Source organism: Lonchura striata, chromosome 1 (assembly GCF_050655825.1).
Source record: "Lonchura striata isolate lonStrDom1 chromosome 1, ASM5065582v1, whole genome shotgun sequence".
Taxonomy (NCBI): Eukaryota; Metazoa; Chordata; class Aves; order Passeriformes; family Estrildidae; genus Lonchura; species Lonchura striata.
The window spans coordinates 73,215,549-73,233,633 of NC_140703.1; the positions used below are offsets into that span (position 1 = coordinate 73,215,549).

General features: G+C 43.5%; 1 protein-coding gene across 2 annotated transcripts in view; it reads left to right on the forward strand.

Moving 5' to 3' along the window:
• Positions 1-11,111: 11,111 nt before the first annotated feature.
• Positions 11,112-18,085, forward strand: part of LATS2 (large tumor suppressor kinase 2) — a 49,022-nt gene continuing 42,048 nt past the window's right edge. The window contains exons 1-2 of one of the 2 annotated variants that reach the window (XM_021539969.3): positions 11,112-11,265; positions 15,351-15,933. In XM_021539969.3, the coding sequence (XP_021395644.1) occupies positions 15,595-15,933 (339 nt within the window). In that variant the 5' untranslated portion in view covers positions 11,112-11,265; positions 15,351-15,594. The remainder of the gene's footprint in view (positions 11,266-15,350; positions 15,934-18,085) is intronic. The other variant, XM_085580578.1, reaches the window with a different exon arrangement.

Consider the following 18,085-nt stretch of genomic DNA (forward strand, 5'->3'; position numbering starts at 1 on the left):
GTGGTCAACAGCTTAAAGTCCAAGGGGAGAAAAATGACAAGTGGCATTCCCCAGGGATTGTTGCCTGGTGCTGTTTAACAGCTTTATCAGTGATGTGGCATAGAGTGCACCCTCAGCAAATTTGCCAGTGACATCAAGTAGTGTAGTGCAATTGATATGCTGGAGGGAAGGGATATTACCCGGAGAAACCTTGACAGGCTTGAGAGGTGGGCCCACATGAACCGCATGAAGTTCAAAAAGGCCAAGTGTACCTGCACTTGCCCTGCACCTGTGTCAGGGCAATCCCAAGCCTAAATACAGGCTGGATGCAGGATGGATTAAGAGCAGCACTGAGCAGGATGTAGGGGTGCTGGTTGACAAGAAGCACCCCTAGGTGTGTTTTGGCAGTGTGCTTTCATATCCCAGAAAGCCAACTGCATCCTGGGCTGCATCCAAAGCAGTGTGGGCAGCAGTGGGAGGGACAGGATTCTGCCCCTTTGTTCTGCTGTTGTGAGACCCCACCTGCAGTGCTGCATCCAGCACTAGGGTCCCCAGTGTAACAATGGAGTGGGTCCATTGGAGGACCATGAAGAAGATGATCAGAGTGCTGTAGCACCTCTCCTATGAAGACAGCTTGTGAAAGTTGGAATTGTTCAGCCTGGAGAAGAGAAGGCTCTGGAGAGACCTTAGAGCAGGCTTCCAGTACCTGAAGGGGGTCACATGAGAGCTGAAGACACTTTTTATGAAAGCATGTAGTGACAGGATAATGGGGAGTAGTTTTCAACTGACAGAGGGCAAGTTTAAATTAGATATAAGAAAGGAATTCTTCCCTGTGAGAGTGGTGAGGCACTGCCACAGGTTGCTCAGAGAAGCTGTGGATGCTCTATCCCTAGAAGTGTTAAAGGTTGGATGAGGCTTGGAGCAACATGGTCTAGTGGAAGGTGTTCCTGTCTCAATGGCAGGAACTAGATGATCTTCAAGGTCCCTTGCAACCCAAACCATTCTATGATTCTATGATTTGTAATCACGGGGAGAGAAAAGCATGGGCTGCTCAAGTTGTTCTGCATGCTGTCATGAGATGCTGCTTTAAAATAATTGGTTGTGACTTCTGTGACTCTATTCACTTTGATTTACAGTATAACAATATTCCTATTCATGTGTTTATCACATTCCAAGACTTAAATACAACTTTACTCATTTAAATTACAGATTCATTATAATCAAAACCTGTATTTTAATTATTTGCAAATCACATATTATCGAACCTACAGTTTACTGACTGGTGATGAATAAAAGCTACTCCCTAACATTCAGAGCCTTTTTTCTTTAATCCTGGAGTTTTTATGAGCTCTAGCAGAGTATGTAAATGTAACAAAGAGAAGAGACTGAAAGAAAGTAACTAGAAAGTTGAAAGCATGTTTAAGATTGCTGTGATGGTTTTTAGATGCGGAACTTTGTATTCCTGAAGTGAGCTAAAAGCAGCGACTGGTGTGGGAAGTTAATTCAAAATAGATGTGGGTTGAAAGACTGTGTGGAAGACTAGGAGACGTGGTGATAATGATAGTCATCAAACAGGAACACGTGGTGAAGCATTTTTGGAGGGGAAACTCTTTCCATTTCTGTGCTGTTTTCATGTTTATTATTCTGTGATGATACTCTAGTAAAGCATTATGGAGAGTTGAGGATTTTTCTGGAGTGTCCTGCTACGGTGGATTGATCCTGACTGGATACCTGGTGCCCACCAAAGCCACTGTTATTGCTGCCCTTCTCGGCTGGACAGGGGAAAGAAAATAAAACAAAAAGTTCACAGGCTGAGTTAGTGACAGGGAGACAAAGGACTCACCAATTACAGTCATGGGCAAAACAGACTCACCTTGGGGAAAATTGATTATCAGTCAAATCAGAGTAGTATAGTAAGAAATAAAAATTAATTCTTAAAATACCTTTCTCCCACCCCTCCCTTCCTGAATTCACTCCTGAATTCTCTACCTCCTGTGCCACAGTCATGCAGGAGGACAGGGAATGGGGGCTGCAGTCAGTTGATCACATGTGCTCCTGATGCTTCTTCCTCCTCAGGAGGAGGCTTGTCACACTGCTCCCCTGCTCCAGTGTGGGGTCCCTCCCACAGGAGACAATTCGCCATGAACTTCTTCAACATCAGTCCTTCCCACAGGCTGCAGTTCTTAGCATGGAGCTCTCCAACATGGGTCCCCACAGTGTCACAAGTCTTGTCAGCAAACCTACTCCAGCATGAGCTCCTCTCTCCACAGATTCACCAGTCCTGGCAGGAGCCTGCTCCAGCATGGGCTTCCCATGGGGTCACAGCCTCCTTCATGCATTCCCTCTGTTCTAGTCTGGGCTCTTCCATGGCTGCAGGTGGATCTCTGCTCCTCTCTGAATCTCCAGGGGCGCAGCTGCCTCCCCAAGGTCTGCACCAGAGGCTGCAGGGGAATGTCAGCTCCAGTGCCTGGAGCACCTCCTGCACCTCCTTCACTGAACTGCGTGCCTGCAGTGTTACTGCTCTCATGTTTTCTCACTCTTTCTGGCTGCTGCTGTGCAGCTTTTTTCCACCCTGTTTTAAGTCTGTTATCCCAGAGGCATTACTGATAACGCTGATGGGCTCAGCCTTAGCCAGCAGTGGGCGGGTCCATCTGACATTGGCTTTGTCAACATGGGGGCAGCTTCTAGAAGCTTCTCAGAGAAGCCACCCCTGTAGTCCCCTACTACCAAAGCCTTGCCGTGCAAACCCAATAGACCTACACAAAGGTCCACTCAGTATTTTCCCCAACAACTTTTTAGAGACTGTAATCCTGAACCAAATTTCAATAAAACTTTCCCTTTTATATGGATGACAAGTCCCAATGTACAATTTTATGTTTCCATTGCCAAGGCCATGTGATATTTAATCCCCATATTTCCACCGGGTCAGGCCAAGTTATTTTATTTGTGCAAGTCTCTCACCTCACAGACAATAGCAAATAATTCAGTTTTCTGGTATCCTTCTTTGCTAATAAAGCTGTGTAAACAAGTGCAAAGCACACAGGATTTTGACTCCCAGAGTACACAGAGGTGTGACTGTAGTTTTTCCTCTACTCAGTATCATTCTTTCTCCCCCAAGAAAATATGCGAGGTTTGTTGACTGGAGCTTCTTGTGTTGCTTTGAGACGCCTTGCCAAATTGTATGCTATCCCACTTCCTTCCTGCAGGCAATCCAAACAGTGGAGGCTTCCACAGGAACCCTGTCCCTCACAACTGCACCACACAACTGCTCAGCTCCCAGGCCCTCTCTTACAGCACAAGAAACGTGGTGGCTCAGTGCTGCGCTCAGCAGGAGCTCTGAGAGCCTGCCACTGCTGAGGGCAGACCCTGAAAGGCAGAGTTCTGCAACCCCGCTGTGCCCAGGCTGGGAGATGCCTTGAGCCAGCAGCAAGCCCTGGGCAGCTCCACGCTGTCATGCAGATGTGGCAGGTATGCCGATGTAAGGCCAGCTCCACTGGCACAGTCACTGTGAAAAGCCAGTTTATTTAGGAAAATGAGATGAAGCAACAGGCTCACAGCACCACTGGAAAATTACTGCGTCCAAGAGAGGCTAAGCAGTGAGGATCTGAATTTCTGCAGAGTGACTGGGGCAAGACCTAAGTCTTACAGGTTTGCCTTAGAGCTTTGTATCTGGGCAATACAAAGGAACTGAGAAATTGGACATCCCCTCTGACTCTTTGTATTTTGCATCCTTTTGTAATTTTGTTTCTTTTTAGTGACAGTATGATGTAGTTGTTGATCATTGTTTGGTAAATAAGGATTCTGGTCCTGGCTTGCTACTGAATTGCTATGTTCCTTGAGAACGTTCATGCAGCCTAGCCTTGCTTCTTTCTTCAACTCCTCTGTCCATCTTATCGGCAGAGATGTAATTTCTGCTCTGAAGAGGTGGTCCCTTATTATGGGTTTGGGGTTTTTGGTAGCAATTGTAGTCTTCTGGTGCACCATCATATATAGCAAGACTAACTGATATTTTCCCTATGCCTTTCTGGAATGTTCTTTTTATGTAGCTATTTCACACATGTGATTGCCTTGCATCAGCATAGTCTTCCTTATATTTATTTTTAAATTTATAGCTACTTCTCTCCGACTTTGATGCAAAAGCAGACTTTTTAAAAATAAAGGTAGAAATAAGTGTTTTCTACTTTTGTAGCTGACATCTACCTCTACCTCTGTTTCCACTGAAGTTTTATTCAGTGTTTCTGGAGTATTTGAATGCATATAATTCAATCTCTTACAATTTGACTTCCATGTTTTATATAAACTCACTCCTTTTTCCTTGTGCATTACGGATATGTCTGCAATCTCTCTAGTTCTCTTCTTCTGCAGTGTGTCTTTCTTATCCATGTACTTCCTTACCCATCTGTACTATTATTTTAATTGTCTTTGAATGCACATTAATAGTGCTTCTTAACATATGCCACTGCTGCTTTTTCTGTTCCATTCCTTCCTTTACCCTGTTCCATGTCCAGTTTCTCTCAGCACTTAATCAGTTGAAATTCATTGCTGCTATTTTTTTCCCTTTAGAGCTGGCTTAGTCATAATAACAAGGCTTACAGGGAAAGATCCAAGTCTTGTTCAAACATCTGATCCAAGGCTCATTACCATGGTCACTATTTTTTTTATAATCTTCCAGTTATACTTCCCTCCTTTTCCTCTGACTCTGTCAGATCCAGCAACATCTCAGAAGAGGAATGGTTTCCTCTGAGACCCACATGTAGTCCAAACCACACATTGTGCTGGGAACCCAAAACGTGTTTGATTGATATCTAATCTGGCATTTCCTTGTCCTTTTCTGAAGTATGACTTTTCCTTGTAAAGCTTGTGATAAGGCAGCCTATTAAATGTGCTAACCTGGGACTCCATTCAAGCCTTTAGCTGGGAGAACCATTTCTATGTTTCCAAGGTGAGATGGTTGTAATCCATCTAGTATTATTTTCCAAGGGCATGGACTGCCAGCCCTCACTGCAGAACCTCTTTGTTAATGTATTTATTCTCTCTAGACATTTATCCTTCCTTAGGACAAGAAGGATCTTGATAAGTTTCTAAGAATTGTACACCTTAAGGCTTCCTGAGATGGTTTTGTTTTTTTGCTCTGGGAAGGGTTAGGAACAATTGTAGTAAAATGCCTGTGACTCAGTCTGGTTTGCAAGCAAATGGACTTTGGGTTCCTAACTAACCCTGAGAATGTGAGCTGTGTGCATTCCCTGCTGTGACTACTACATTTTGTCTCCCACTTGACAATTATCCATCAGATTTCTCTGGTGAGGTGTTGAGAAGGTGCCTTCTTAGGATATGCTTTTGGGAAATGTGACATTTAGCTTTAGTGATCAGGCATTAGTTGCAAGCAAGTAATCAACTGAAAATACCCATTTCAGTAAAGTTTTATTAAATGCTATTTTTGGCTTCATATGAGTAAATTTCAGTCTGTCACATGAGTAATTTCTATCTAATTCCAGGATCTTATCTAATGGGATCAGATCTTTAAACAAGACTTGGATCTTTCCCTGTGTATGAGTTACTCATGGATAGAGCTGCACAGGACTTTAGTATCAGACATTCTAAACAGATACAGTAAATGATCAGAGACATGAACACAGCTTTCCTTTACATTAATGCTGAATTCTGATGCTGGGCTTTGAGACATGAATTTAACATGATAGGTCACAGAAAGAGCTATTTATCCAGAGATTTCTTAGCTTTTCTAAAACATGGGAATTACTGCTCTCTCCTTACAGGCAGGGAAGTTCAGGTGTGGAAGTGAAACAGCTTGCTCTCAGTCCCAAAAGGGACAAGAAGTGGAAAAAAGTTGATTGTGGGAATCTTTAAAATTAGAATCTTTAAAATAGATCCCCAGCCAGCAATACTGATCTATGTTATCTTTGGCTCTACAGACCTGGCTACCAGCCCCTCACCCAGATCACCATGAAACATTTTGGTGGTGTGTCAGCCTTCTGAAGCTTTGGATGGTCCCTTATGGTTGCAAAATGCCCTTTCATTGGGGTGTGTGTGAGTGTTGTGTGTGTGTGTGTGTGTGTGTGTGTGTGTGTGTGTGTGTGCATGCATGGGGCACTCCACAGGCTACACATGTGGCTCATTCCTCCCCATGTGCTCTGGTGCTCCCTTTGCATGCTGTGCTCCTTTAGGAGTATCCTACTCCAAAATCCTTACCTCCATACCAGTTGCCCTGGGAATTCAAAAGTTCCTAATTTGTTCCCTCATGATAGGGGTTCCTCACAACGCCTTCATTTTTTTTCCTCCACACAGACATTTTGGGAAACTACCCTTGTCCTCACCAGTCCCTTATTTTCTGCAGCAAGCCAAGGGCTTTGAATACGCATGTGTTCCTCCCACACCTTTTCCTTCTGTCTGGAGTGTGAATCATTCAGAGCATGTGGCAGGAAGGACAAAGCTGTGGTGGGGGTATTGTTATGCTGGGAGATGTTGCTGTGCCAGGCCTTCAATGAAAAGATAATTGCAGGCTAGATTGATGGTTGCTGGATGCCCAGACCTGTCACCAGGACTTCACATGTCCTGTATTACCCTTCTCTTTTTCTCTGGGATCAGAAGGGCACAGCCTAAAAACTTCTAAAATTTCCAGATTGGGTGGCAGTGATGCTCAAAAGCCATCTGCATTGCATCTGAACAAAGTGATGCCATCAAGCTGATTGCAGGGACTTGAACACTTCAGCAATTCATTTCCAAATGGAGGGTGCAACTGGCTCAGCAATTCACTTCCAAATGGAGAGCACAACTGGCTCACACTGGTGAAATTCCACACAAAGTCCCGACATTCCTACAGTCCTCTTGGGCTCTGCTGGGCTCCAGCTGCAGTCAATAATTGATACAAAGGCTGGGGCTGGGAGCAGAGTACATAGGAATGTGGGTCCTTGTGAAATTCAGTTTTGAACCTTTTGAAACTATGAATGCTGTAAAGGCAGTCTTAGTATCCAGAATACCTTACCCAGTTAACCAGTCTGTGTGCAAGCTGAGACAGTTTCTCAGTTAGATTTGTCCTATTTCACCACTTTGTGCAGAAATAAAATGAGTTTCTGAATGCCAGGTCTCACGTTCACTGCATCTTTGCCACTCCAAAAGAGTTCTGTGATAGATCCCATAGGCATACTCTTAAGGGGTGAAAAAAAACCATACCTAAACCATACTTAGAATTTTGTTATAGTTTATTTTTTTCACCTACTCAATTATTGAAGTACTGAGCCTAACTTTGACCATCAGAAATGCAATTTTGCATCAGGGTTAAGCATGCATATTATATTCACATATAGGTTGCATTGTCTGTACTGCGCTGGAGAACTCAGAACTGCTGTCTCAATCTGGTTTTGCATTGGTGATTAGGGAAGAATGATTCCCCAGTATCACTCTGCAAAGAGAATCAATGTGTTAAAACAAGAACATTTCAGTGACATTGTAAAGTCTTTTTTTTTGCACATCATTCATGTTACATCACACTGGTTTATTCTAAATATGTCACTGTTATTCTAAACAGGATGTCACTGTCAGCAAATTCCTTGTGTATGTATGCTTACATGTGTTCAGATGTTCACTATTATTTCACATGTGTGTGTTCCTCTTTTTGAAAAAAAAACTAGCAGAGGACTAAGCATTGCTGATAATATTCCTGCTTTACTTTTTCAAGTTTTCTGAAGGGATTCAAGCTTTTAGTGGCGATTAGTACTGTGTAAAGAAAAGGTTCATCCACCCACATCATAATTACTTGGTTGTTAGGAGTATTTTTAGCAGCACAATTTGGTAAATGGTTCCAAATACAATAGTTTAGAAAGAGACACTGTGGCCCAGCAAACAGTGAAACAAGAGTACAAGGAGGGGATGAGGCAACACACAGCATCAGATGTCAGGATGGAGCTGCGCAGAGCTCCCACCACCCTTGTTGTTGCAGGTGGGTGGAAGGAGAAAGAATGTGAAATAGTGGATCTGTGGTCCTTCCCACTTGCTCACACGGCAAGACAGTTGCTCAGGCAAGTCAGCAGATGAGTGCTGTTATCACCACAGACCCAGTAGCATCACTCCCTGAAGCAAAACCATGAATGAACACAATGACCCTTACTCATGGTGATTATTATCTCGTAGTCTACTCTGGGAACAGACTTGCTGCTGGCACAGCCCAAATTGCATTATTCTTTTTATGGAACATCTTTCCTTCTGGAGGTGCCTTTCCGGGGAGAAGATAGCTGGGAAGAAAGACTTGATGGTAATTTCCAAAGAGATTACTTTCACAGTAACCTCCAAAAACCTTAGAAAGATCAAATCATGTTTTAACCAAGTTGTTGTATCAACCTAGCTGACTTCAATTTCCCTTGTATTTCTGAGGAATGCAATTTCCACTAGTTTGCGTTTCTAAAAGGGTAAAAACAGAAACCATCTACAGAGTGTTTACATCTGTGGTGCACCTGCTGAATACGGGCACCTTCTAGAGGATGGATGCAACCCATCTCCCCTGTACTTTCTGCTCTGCTGGTGGGAATTCTATTCCCAATTCTGTGCAAATGCATTAAATTCAGAAAGTGCAGCTGGCTGGAACCAGGAAGCAAAATCGTGCAACTGAGTCTCATTCCCAGATGGATCAAAATGCAATAGGAAAACAAAAAATTCCAAAGGAGAAAAGTAAGTTAAAATATCTTTTACTTAGATTTAAGAAAGCAGTTAACAAGTAAATCTTACAAAAGGGTATTATAGCACAGAGTAAGCAATTTTTATCTTGATGCTGTTCCTTTAAACCAGCCTGAACTTTGTTGGGAAAAGGTCTCAAGCCATTGAGCAATGTCTGGTTTGGGCAATCATGTTGCTATGCTTCATCGGATAAGCACAGCAGTAATTCAGAAAATGAAGCCATGCTGCATCTGTCATATCATTTAAAACTTACTTCAGTTTTGCAGGTATTTGAAGATTGCAAAATGACCCACATTTTCCTGCAATATTCTGCCAACACTGGAATCTGGTCTGAACCTAATGGATTTCCTTATCTTTAGCTTTCCAGAGTGAGAGAAAAGTTTCCTCTTTCCCCGCCCTGACCCTGCCCTACAATATATTCCAGTCAATGACACTATTGAAATTCTGACAGCAATTTATATACAGTAACTGACTGCCTTCAGATGAGATGCTAAACAATTTCTATGCAGGCTGCATTTTTCTCCTGAAATGCAGCACTCTATTCTTCTCCCAAACCAGGACTTTTATAAGCACTATGTTTTTAATAAGCATTATTCATTCATATAGGCACTATTGACAATTTTGCATGGAAGACATTAAAAAAAAAACTACAATAAGCAAGCTCAGAGAAATATCCTGAGATAGGACTGTCCATAAATATATTACTTACAAAAATAGTCTCCCTGGCTTGGAAAAGGCTGTAAATATAGCTCCCATCCTGGAAAGACAGTTATGCACAGACTGTGCTTGCAGTCCTGTGGAAGACACTGGGGCTCATCACATGATTAAATGTGTCTTAACAGTTTGCAAGACTGACATTTTCCCTGCCAAACAGAGCAACCCCACAATGAGCACCTCTCAGCTGTGCAACAGGATTTTAAGAATTTTGAAGAATTTCAGGACTGCAGGCTTCTTCCATGTTAATGATCTAAAGATATATGCCTATATATAAGAAAGTTTATTTTCTTGTGTTTTTTTACTCTGTATGAATACCCCCTGGTTATGACTAGCATGCGTATCTGTCATGCTGGTGGGTCAAAGCCAGCGTCCCACATCCAAACATTAATGTATTTGGGAGTGTGGGGATTATTTCTCATTGTGAATTGTATTTATTTAAGACCAGAGAGATAGCTAAAATTATATTATTCCTGCTTTCTTATAAAACAGGTTCACAGGGGGACATCATCGCTCTCTAAAACTATCTGAAAGGAGGTTTAGTGAGGTGGGAGTCTGTCTCTTCTTCCTGGTAACAAGCAGCAGGACAAGAGAAAATGGCCTTAAGTAGTGCCAGGGGAGGTTTGGATTGCATCCTAGGAAAAAAAATTTTCTTTGAAAGTGTGGTTGGGGCATTGGAATGGGCTGTCCAGGGAAGTTGGGAGGTCAGGACTTCTGGAAGTGTTCAAAAGGTACATGGATGTGGCATTTGGGGATGTGATTTAGTGGTGAACACATTGGTGCTGGGTTAATGGTTGGACTCAATGATCTCAGAGATCTTTTCCAGTCTTAGTGAATCTATGAATCTGGTTCCAGGTACTTCCATCCATAGCAAGGTCAAATATGAACTTTGTATCCAAATATCCTTTGCAGCTTCATTCTGCATTTTTGTTCCAGATGTGAATTCCCTGTCTGTCCTCTGATCTCTGATCCCTCACAGCTCCCTTGTCTCCTCACCATTATGAAACAACATGAAAAACAAGTAACTGGTCCTCGAAAGAAAACAAACAAACAAAAAACAAACAAACCCCAAAGCAAACCAGAAACCAAAAGGAAACCCTAAGAAGGCACTGATCAGTGCTGCAACTTTATGTGTCTGGTTAGTCCAGCATGCGATGGATACTGGCAGAAATAATGGTTATCAGCACACACCTTTCAATCTAAATTAGTTTGGAGCATGCGGTGAGTGGAAGAGCATTTCCAAGCCACCTGTTTCCCAGAGAAGCCGTGGATGCCTCATCCCTGGAAGTGTCAGAGGCCAGATTGGATAGGGCTCTAAGCAACCTGTTTTAGTGGAAGGTGCCCTCCATGGGCAGGGGTTTGAAACTAGATGGCCTTTTAAGGTCCCTTCCAACCCAAGCTATTCCATGATTCTACTCCGGCCCATTCTGCCGCAACAAGTGGAGGCAGTGCCACCCCTCTCCCGCCAGAGCCCAGCGAGGAGCTGCTGTGACGCGGAGTGGGTTTTGTGAGGGGGAAAAGCGTCCCTTGCTCCTGCCCGTGCCCCTGCGGCCGGGCGCTCCGAGGGGCCGGCGGGCGGAGCGCGGGCGGCCCGCGCCGCTTCGGTCCCGAGGGCGCCGGCCCTTCCCGGCCCTTCCCGGCCCTTCCCGCCCTGGAAGCCCCTCCCCCCGCTGGAATGCGCCGGGAGGGGAGTGGAATGACGCGGGCGCCGCGGGTCACGTGGCGCGAATGGAATGCCAACAATGTAGCGAATGTCCCGACTGCGCCCCGCACTCGGCGCCCGGGACGGCCAAGGGGGAGGATGGAGAGCGGCCCGCGCCGCCGCCGCTGCTGAGCCGCGCCGAGCCGACCGCGGAGGGCGAGCGGCGGCGCCGGGCGCCCCGGGAGGTGAGCGGAGAGGCTGCGGGGGGCGCGGGCTCCCCCTCAGCTCCGGGCGGAGCGCTCCCCATCCCCCAAAACTGCTCCGCGCGGAAGGGAGATTCCTGTGGGGAAGCGGGGGGTGCGGGCGAGCGGAGCTGGGTCGGTCCTGGAAGCGGGAGCGAGCGTCCCGCGTGTGAGTCCCCTGGCGGGGGCAGCCCGGGCGCCCTGCCCGCGCCCTCCGACATTTTCCGGACACTTGTGTGACAGCGCGGCGCAGCTCCGGCGGAGCGGGCTGGGGGTCCGCCTGTCCGAGGCCTCTGCCCCAGCTGGCCGGAGCTCTAGTAAATGGCCGGAGTTTATTTTGGGAGCTTTCTGCCCACGAGAGGAGTGGGGGGAGAAGGGGCTGCCGGCGGCAGGAGGTGCGAGGCGACCTGGCGGGGCAGACCCTTGCGGGGCCGGTGTGGCAGGGAGCGAGGGCCGCGGGGAGCTGGCCGGGGCACGCAGAGCCCGCGGGGGGACCCGCTGTTCCCGGCCGGCTGAAGGTCACTGCCGAAAGCCAGCAGCTCGCCACCCTCTCCGCCGCTCCGTGAGCGGTGTGCGTGTTGAAATACCCCTTTCCCCGGGAGAGGCACTCGCGCAAATGACGCAAAAAGGGCTCGTTTGGAGTGTCCGGACTTTGCGGTCAGTCACTGCCGGGCTGCTGTGGAGGGGGAAGGTGAGCTGCTTCCCACAGCCCTGAGCTGGGCCGGTGCTTGTGGCTGGCAGTGGGACACGGGCAGAGTCAGTTTTGGACAGTTCTGTTGGCAGGAAAGGCAGAATCGTTTTAGGGAAAATCCCCTTCTCACTTTTCTCCGTTTCCACAATGTGCCCACTTATAAAGAGGACCACGGTTTGTATAATAATGAAATTCCTGAAACGCTTTCCCCCCCCATTGTAGACCTTCAACACAAAGTGAACAGTCCCTGCTTTCTTGAATTGGTGTTCTAAAAAAGCCCCCAAAGCAATCGCTGTAAATTGAGAGATAGAAGGAAGTTGTAGCAGTTTCTTAAAACTTTACTCCTTCCTATACTGCAGTGATTTCAAGTTCAGCCCACTCCATGCCTGCACAGTTACAGGGAAACAGCTCACCAGCTTGGGTAAGCTTTAGTTTCTTGCCTGTGTCCCAGCTCCAGTGAGCCGCTAGCACATGCAGCCTGTTGGTGAATGAAGAAACAGGAGAGTGAATAGATAGTGCTGCTGGGAAAACAGACATAAACGTATAATTTCAGTGTGTCATTGATCGGTTGTTTAGTTGCTGACAGAGCAGCTATTGGTGTTTCTCAAATGAAACAATTAGTTACTCCGTAATTGTTTAACTTGATGTAATTAAAGTAATGCTGCACCTGCTTGAAGTGTCCATTATCCTTCAGGATAATGGACAAGTTTCTAACTAGTACAGAACATGTAACATTTTGGAAAAGACCTTAGGATTGTTTAGTCAGAATGGCTAACAGCTCAAAAATAATTTCTTCTGCTGGCAGGAAGGCTGTTGTTATATCTATGCTGCAGGCAGGGTGCAGATTAGAAGGATTTGAAATTATCCAAATCCAGATGTACAGTTAAAAATGCTTAGACAGAATGAGACACACTACATATCTTTTAAAGCATACAACCATTTAATGATTTTTTCTGAAAAATGCAGATCACAGGAAGATATAAAAAAGCCAGCAGCTTGTCTTTCCTTGTAAATCATCTGTAATATTTAGTTCTTTTTTTTGTTTTACTTATCTTACATTTTTAGTTAAGAAAAAAAAAAAAAACTCTGCAAAATATGAAACAGGTTTGCAGTTAGCTCCAATGCTGCTGTTGCTGCTCTCATCCATACTGTCTAAGCGAGCAACATTTCTTTCTGGTTTAAGCAGTATTGTAAATGTAAAGCTAAGGAAGTTGCCAGCTGGCTTGACCCAGCATTATTAGACTCGAGCTGAGGCTAAAGGTCACAGAAGTTCTTTATGTGAAGCATGTGTGTAAGTGGGAAAGCAGTCTTTTGCTGCAAAAAGGTGGGGGCCTTGCAAGCTTTCCCAGTGCGTCCCAGGCCTGAGGATTGGCACAGGGACTGAAAAGGAAGAACAACCTAGATGCCTAAACCAAGCCATATGGTGCCTTCTGCTGTCAGGAAAAGAAAGAAAATTATCGACCAGTTAATTGCTTTGTATCTACTAAGCACTAGCTAGTTATGATGTAATCCACAGAAGGCTGCAATACTATTGTATTTTATTTTTTAGCAAGCCTGTGTATTATCTTTTGCTATATTCTGTCCAAGTAGAAATAAAAAACTTTTTTTGAGATCCTGCAGTTGCTTTTGTTTTGCTTGGGACAATGAAAGCTTGATCTGTTACTGACCAATAGCTGGTTTGTGGAAGCATTAAAATTTGGATGAACAGCTTTAGCACTTCCCTTAAAACAATTGGCAAATGTTGCTGTCACTTCTCTGTGAGTTGGCGTTGCAGTATATTAATGCAGAGCACTGAATGGAGGAGCTCAAGTCCTCAAACACATTATAGGTGGTTTTTAGTTAATGGAGCATTTAAATCCTAACAAAAAATGTTGACTTGGGTTAATATCAAGCGATTAATCTGTGCTCCTGCATTTCAGACTGGTGAACTGTCATAGAAGAGTCTGGGGTCTGACTGCACTGTTGCATTTCAGACCTTGGTAGAGGAAAGCCTGATGTAGACTCTGTCCTGATGGGGTGGTTGTGGGCTTCAGAAGTGAATGTGTCCCGATTCTGTTGGGCTTCACAGCAGTAAGCTGTTTGCTTGGTGGTGAGAAATGATGATAAATGCATGGAAATGGTTGTTTTTTTGGGAAGTGCTACAGCTATCACAACAAAAAGAGTTTGTAGTATGAGCATGGGAAAATAACGAGCAGTACTTCCCAGAGAAACCCTTTCCAGTGATAAACGTCCTGTGATCAAAAGTGAAGCACCTTTAAAAAAAAAATCGAATTGACTTCTGAGTGCTGGTGAGAAACATACAGTGTGTTACCATCCTCTGTATTTGCAATTTGGAAACAACTGAATGGAATTCTTCCCTTACCAGCAAGGTGGCTGGAGCACCATTCAGAAGTCACTTTGCAAGTGCAAATGGCAGCAGAAGAAGCCAACTCGCATAACCAGCATCAATAGCGAGGTTGCATTTCTGATCAGGCTGTCTTTTGATCCTGTTCCAAACACACCATTATTTCATAGTTGTGTTATGGCAATGCATAAAGTTTTAGTTAAGGTAGGATTCTTGTAACCTCTGCTGCATGGAGATCACAAGTTGTATAGTAGCTCAGCTGTGCTGCATAGGTGTTCAGAAGAGCTGACATGCAGCAGAGAACATAAAGCTGTCTCAAAGTCTTCTTTTTCTGTGTTGGGATGCTGTATGATCTGGTTCTTCATCTTCTGCTCTTACTGTGTAGCTCCGTTTACCTGTCTTTTCCCTTCCTTCCCTATAAGGCACAGCTAATGAAATATCATTTACCCTTTCCTCTCTTCTTTTTTTGCCTCCTCTCTTCCTTCCAGTTCTGGTGAGAACTGTTACCTTTGGACTTTGCTAAGTTAATCATGTGGAAAGGCAAAATATCTTGTCTTTCTGTTATTCACTTTGTTATTGAAATATTAGAAGTTGCTATGGTTAGAGTCATCAATATTTCCATTATAAATCTCTTTCATAAACTTCTGAAACTGTGCTCAGCTAGTGTAAAACAAACAAAATCTTAAGTAGGGGAAAAACATTTCATGAGTGTACTCTTCCCTATTTATGAAATAGGATAGGCTTGTCCAAAATTCAGTTATGCAATTAGTATTGTAAAAGTTTTAAACTAGTTTTTTTTAAACCTTGATTTTTAGGATTTTTTTTTTTTTTTTAAGATGAAACTCACAAGAAAAATGAGTTATTTATTGGTTATATTGAGAGAACATTCTAGAATCCTGCTGATAAAGTGAAAATCATTAAAGGATATCCAACTGTGACAGCTTAAGAGGTTAAACTGATTCATTTTCACTTGATTAATTGTCATGCTGTCCCTTCAGAGGCATTTACAATATCTACTTAATTGAACATACTTTCTATTTTCTTTTGTTTCAGTCACTGTCAGTCTGCAAAACGATGATTCCGCAGATTTTCATTTTCCGTAGGAAATGTGAAGATTGTGAGCTGAAGTGAAACGTTGGCAGAAATCTCTTGAGAATTTTGTCTTTTCTTCTTCGCTTTCAAGGATTATGTTTACAAGAAATTGATACCATCAAGTGACCATCAATATTTTTTTGAAATAATTTAAAAGAAACAAAGAGTAAAGTTGTATTTATGCTCAGAGAAAACTGGATTAACAATGAGGCCAAAGACTTTTCCTGCTACGACGTATTCTGGAAACAGCAGACAAAGGTTGCAAGAGATTCGAGAAGGTTTAAAGCAGCCATCCAAATCTTCAGGTCAGGGACTGCCGATTGGAGCAGGCAGTGAAACTTCTCTGGACCCTAAGATTTTAATAGGGAAGGATGCTGCAAGGCAGCAGCAGATGAGACAAACTCCCAAGTTTGGACCATATCAGAAAGCTCTGCGGGAAATCAGATATTCTCTGCTACCCTTTGCTAATGAGTCAAGCACCACAGCAGCTGTGGAAGTCAACAGGCAGATGCTCCAGGAACTGGTGAATGCGGGTTGTGATCAGGTACGTATGAGTTGGGAGTGGGAATTGGGACTGTTGTCAAAACAAGTTTATACTCTGGGCTGAAGAAAGGATTTTGATGGTGGCTGTCAAAATCATGGAAATGCACTGATTCTTCTGGCAGTCATATTGCTGTATGAGCAGCAGAATAGATGAACTTACTGGGGACAGATGTGACTAGTGTTGGGTTCATTTATGTTAAAGACAGTCATGGTCACCTCTAGGATTCTTCTATGATACTTCTATGTTTTCCCCAGTTGATATATGAGACTGAACAGGGTAGCTTGTCTCTTTTTTTTTTTAGCTTTCTTTTCTTCTTTTTTCTTTTTTGTTTCTTCATTTTCCCTGCAATACTTAGTAACAAGTCTTAGTTGTGAGTAGTAGGGTGGAATTTTGTCTAGCATATCTAAGCCCAGCTCACTGTCAGAAAAAACTGTAAGAAATGATAGACACAATATCTGGTATTTGAAGAATCTCACTTGCTGTTGGCCAGAAGGAGGGCTTGGATGGATGTTCAGCTGACTGCAGTGATTCTGTCCACACCTTTTCTTCTTCGCTTTCTCTGCTTCTGTTAAGAGGTGGTAGCACTGCTCAGATGAGAGACTTGATGTAGAGATGCTTTTTATTTATGTCATCCTAGGATTGGTGCTGGAATATATTCTTAATTCAAAGACTTTTCACGTGGTGCAGTCTTTTTGTGTTGAGCTGCATTCATCTTGCTTGTGCTTCCAGTGTTGGTGTCAACTTTGACCTCTGTCCAGTAGTAGTTCACAATTTTGCTTTTTAGAGAAAAAATGCTGATTTATGTTCAAAGTGTTGTAGGAGCACTTTTTTTCCCATGTGATTGAATAGCAGTTGTTGACAAGCTGAAACATTTCCATTTATAGTCCTTGATACAATTTGGAGAGATTTAAAACCAAAGTGCTTTCAGTGGTATCTCCTTGATTTGAAAACTTAGCCATTCATTCGTTGCAGAATGTGAGTCTTTTTACTCTCCTAGACTATATTCTGATTCTGTATAACAAAACTAACATCAAGCATTATTATAAACAGTATAACAGTATGCATTTCCCTGGAGCTATATAAATATTAATTAGTGCTGTTTCTATGCCAAAGAGTTTATGCTACACAAAGATAATCAGAGCTAGAGTAGATTGCATATCTAATAAGAAGTGCTGCAGAACAACTAAACACTTCCTAGTCCAGTGAACCAAGATGCTGTACTGAATTATTTAACTGGAGGAAATAAGGATTTTCTCTGATCTCTTGTACACCATGAAAACAGTATTTTTTAGAACTCTAGCCTCTAAATTTCCCTAGTTGTTTAGGATGGGAACACTCCCTGTGCATAAGAGCCAAGGTTAAATGAGCACAGCTGGATTCTGGATTGGAAATGCAAATTTTGTAGGTTACAGGGACAAATCATTCACACATAGAACTTGGCTTGTTGGACTGAAATCTTGGAAACTACTTTGAGCACACTACAGCACTGTAATGTTAAGCCAATGTATAAAACAGAAATACCTGAACACCTGTTAAAATGTCTTGGTATTCAAAGCAATGTAATGAAATATATGTGTAAATTTTTTTATATATTCAGCTATTTTGACTTCAATGTTCATACAGTGGTATTGCTGCTTTTAGAGCATTGAATCTAGTTCTGACTCTGATGTGGAGATTTTTGCTTCTTAAATTTTGCTCACATTTTTGGTTGGGCTTTCTCTGCCCCTCCTCATTGGCCATGATGCTTCCATCCTCCCATTTGTTGTTTCTCCCTAGCTGTGACTTGTTGCCTGGCAATTGCATTATTAGGCCTATTTTTTAAGCGTGTTTGGCACTGAGGTCTAGGCTTAACCAGGGTCACATTTGACTAGAGTCCAAATAGAGGTTTCAAGACTGGAATGCTGTGAATAAAAGTGCTGAGCTTCCTAGGGTGAGTCCAAACCACATAAAGATTCACTGTCCTGGGGGGTTGTGAATGAGTGGAGCTTCTTGAGACGATGTGGATGGTACCTGACCTTGGAGATGGCATAGTGTAGGGTGACAGACCTGATTGCTACCTCTGGGTTCTTCTTTTCCCTCTGGTGCCTGAGCTGATTTGAATCAGATGTTGAACTGTTTCATATCATGATGTGTTTTAAATCGGTGATCCCAA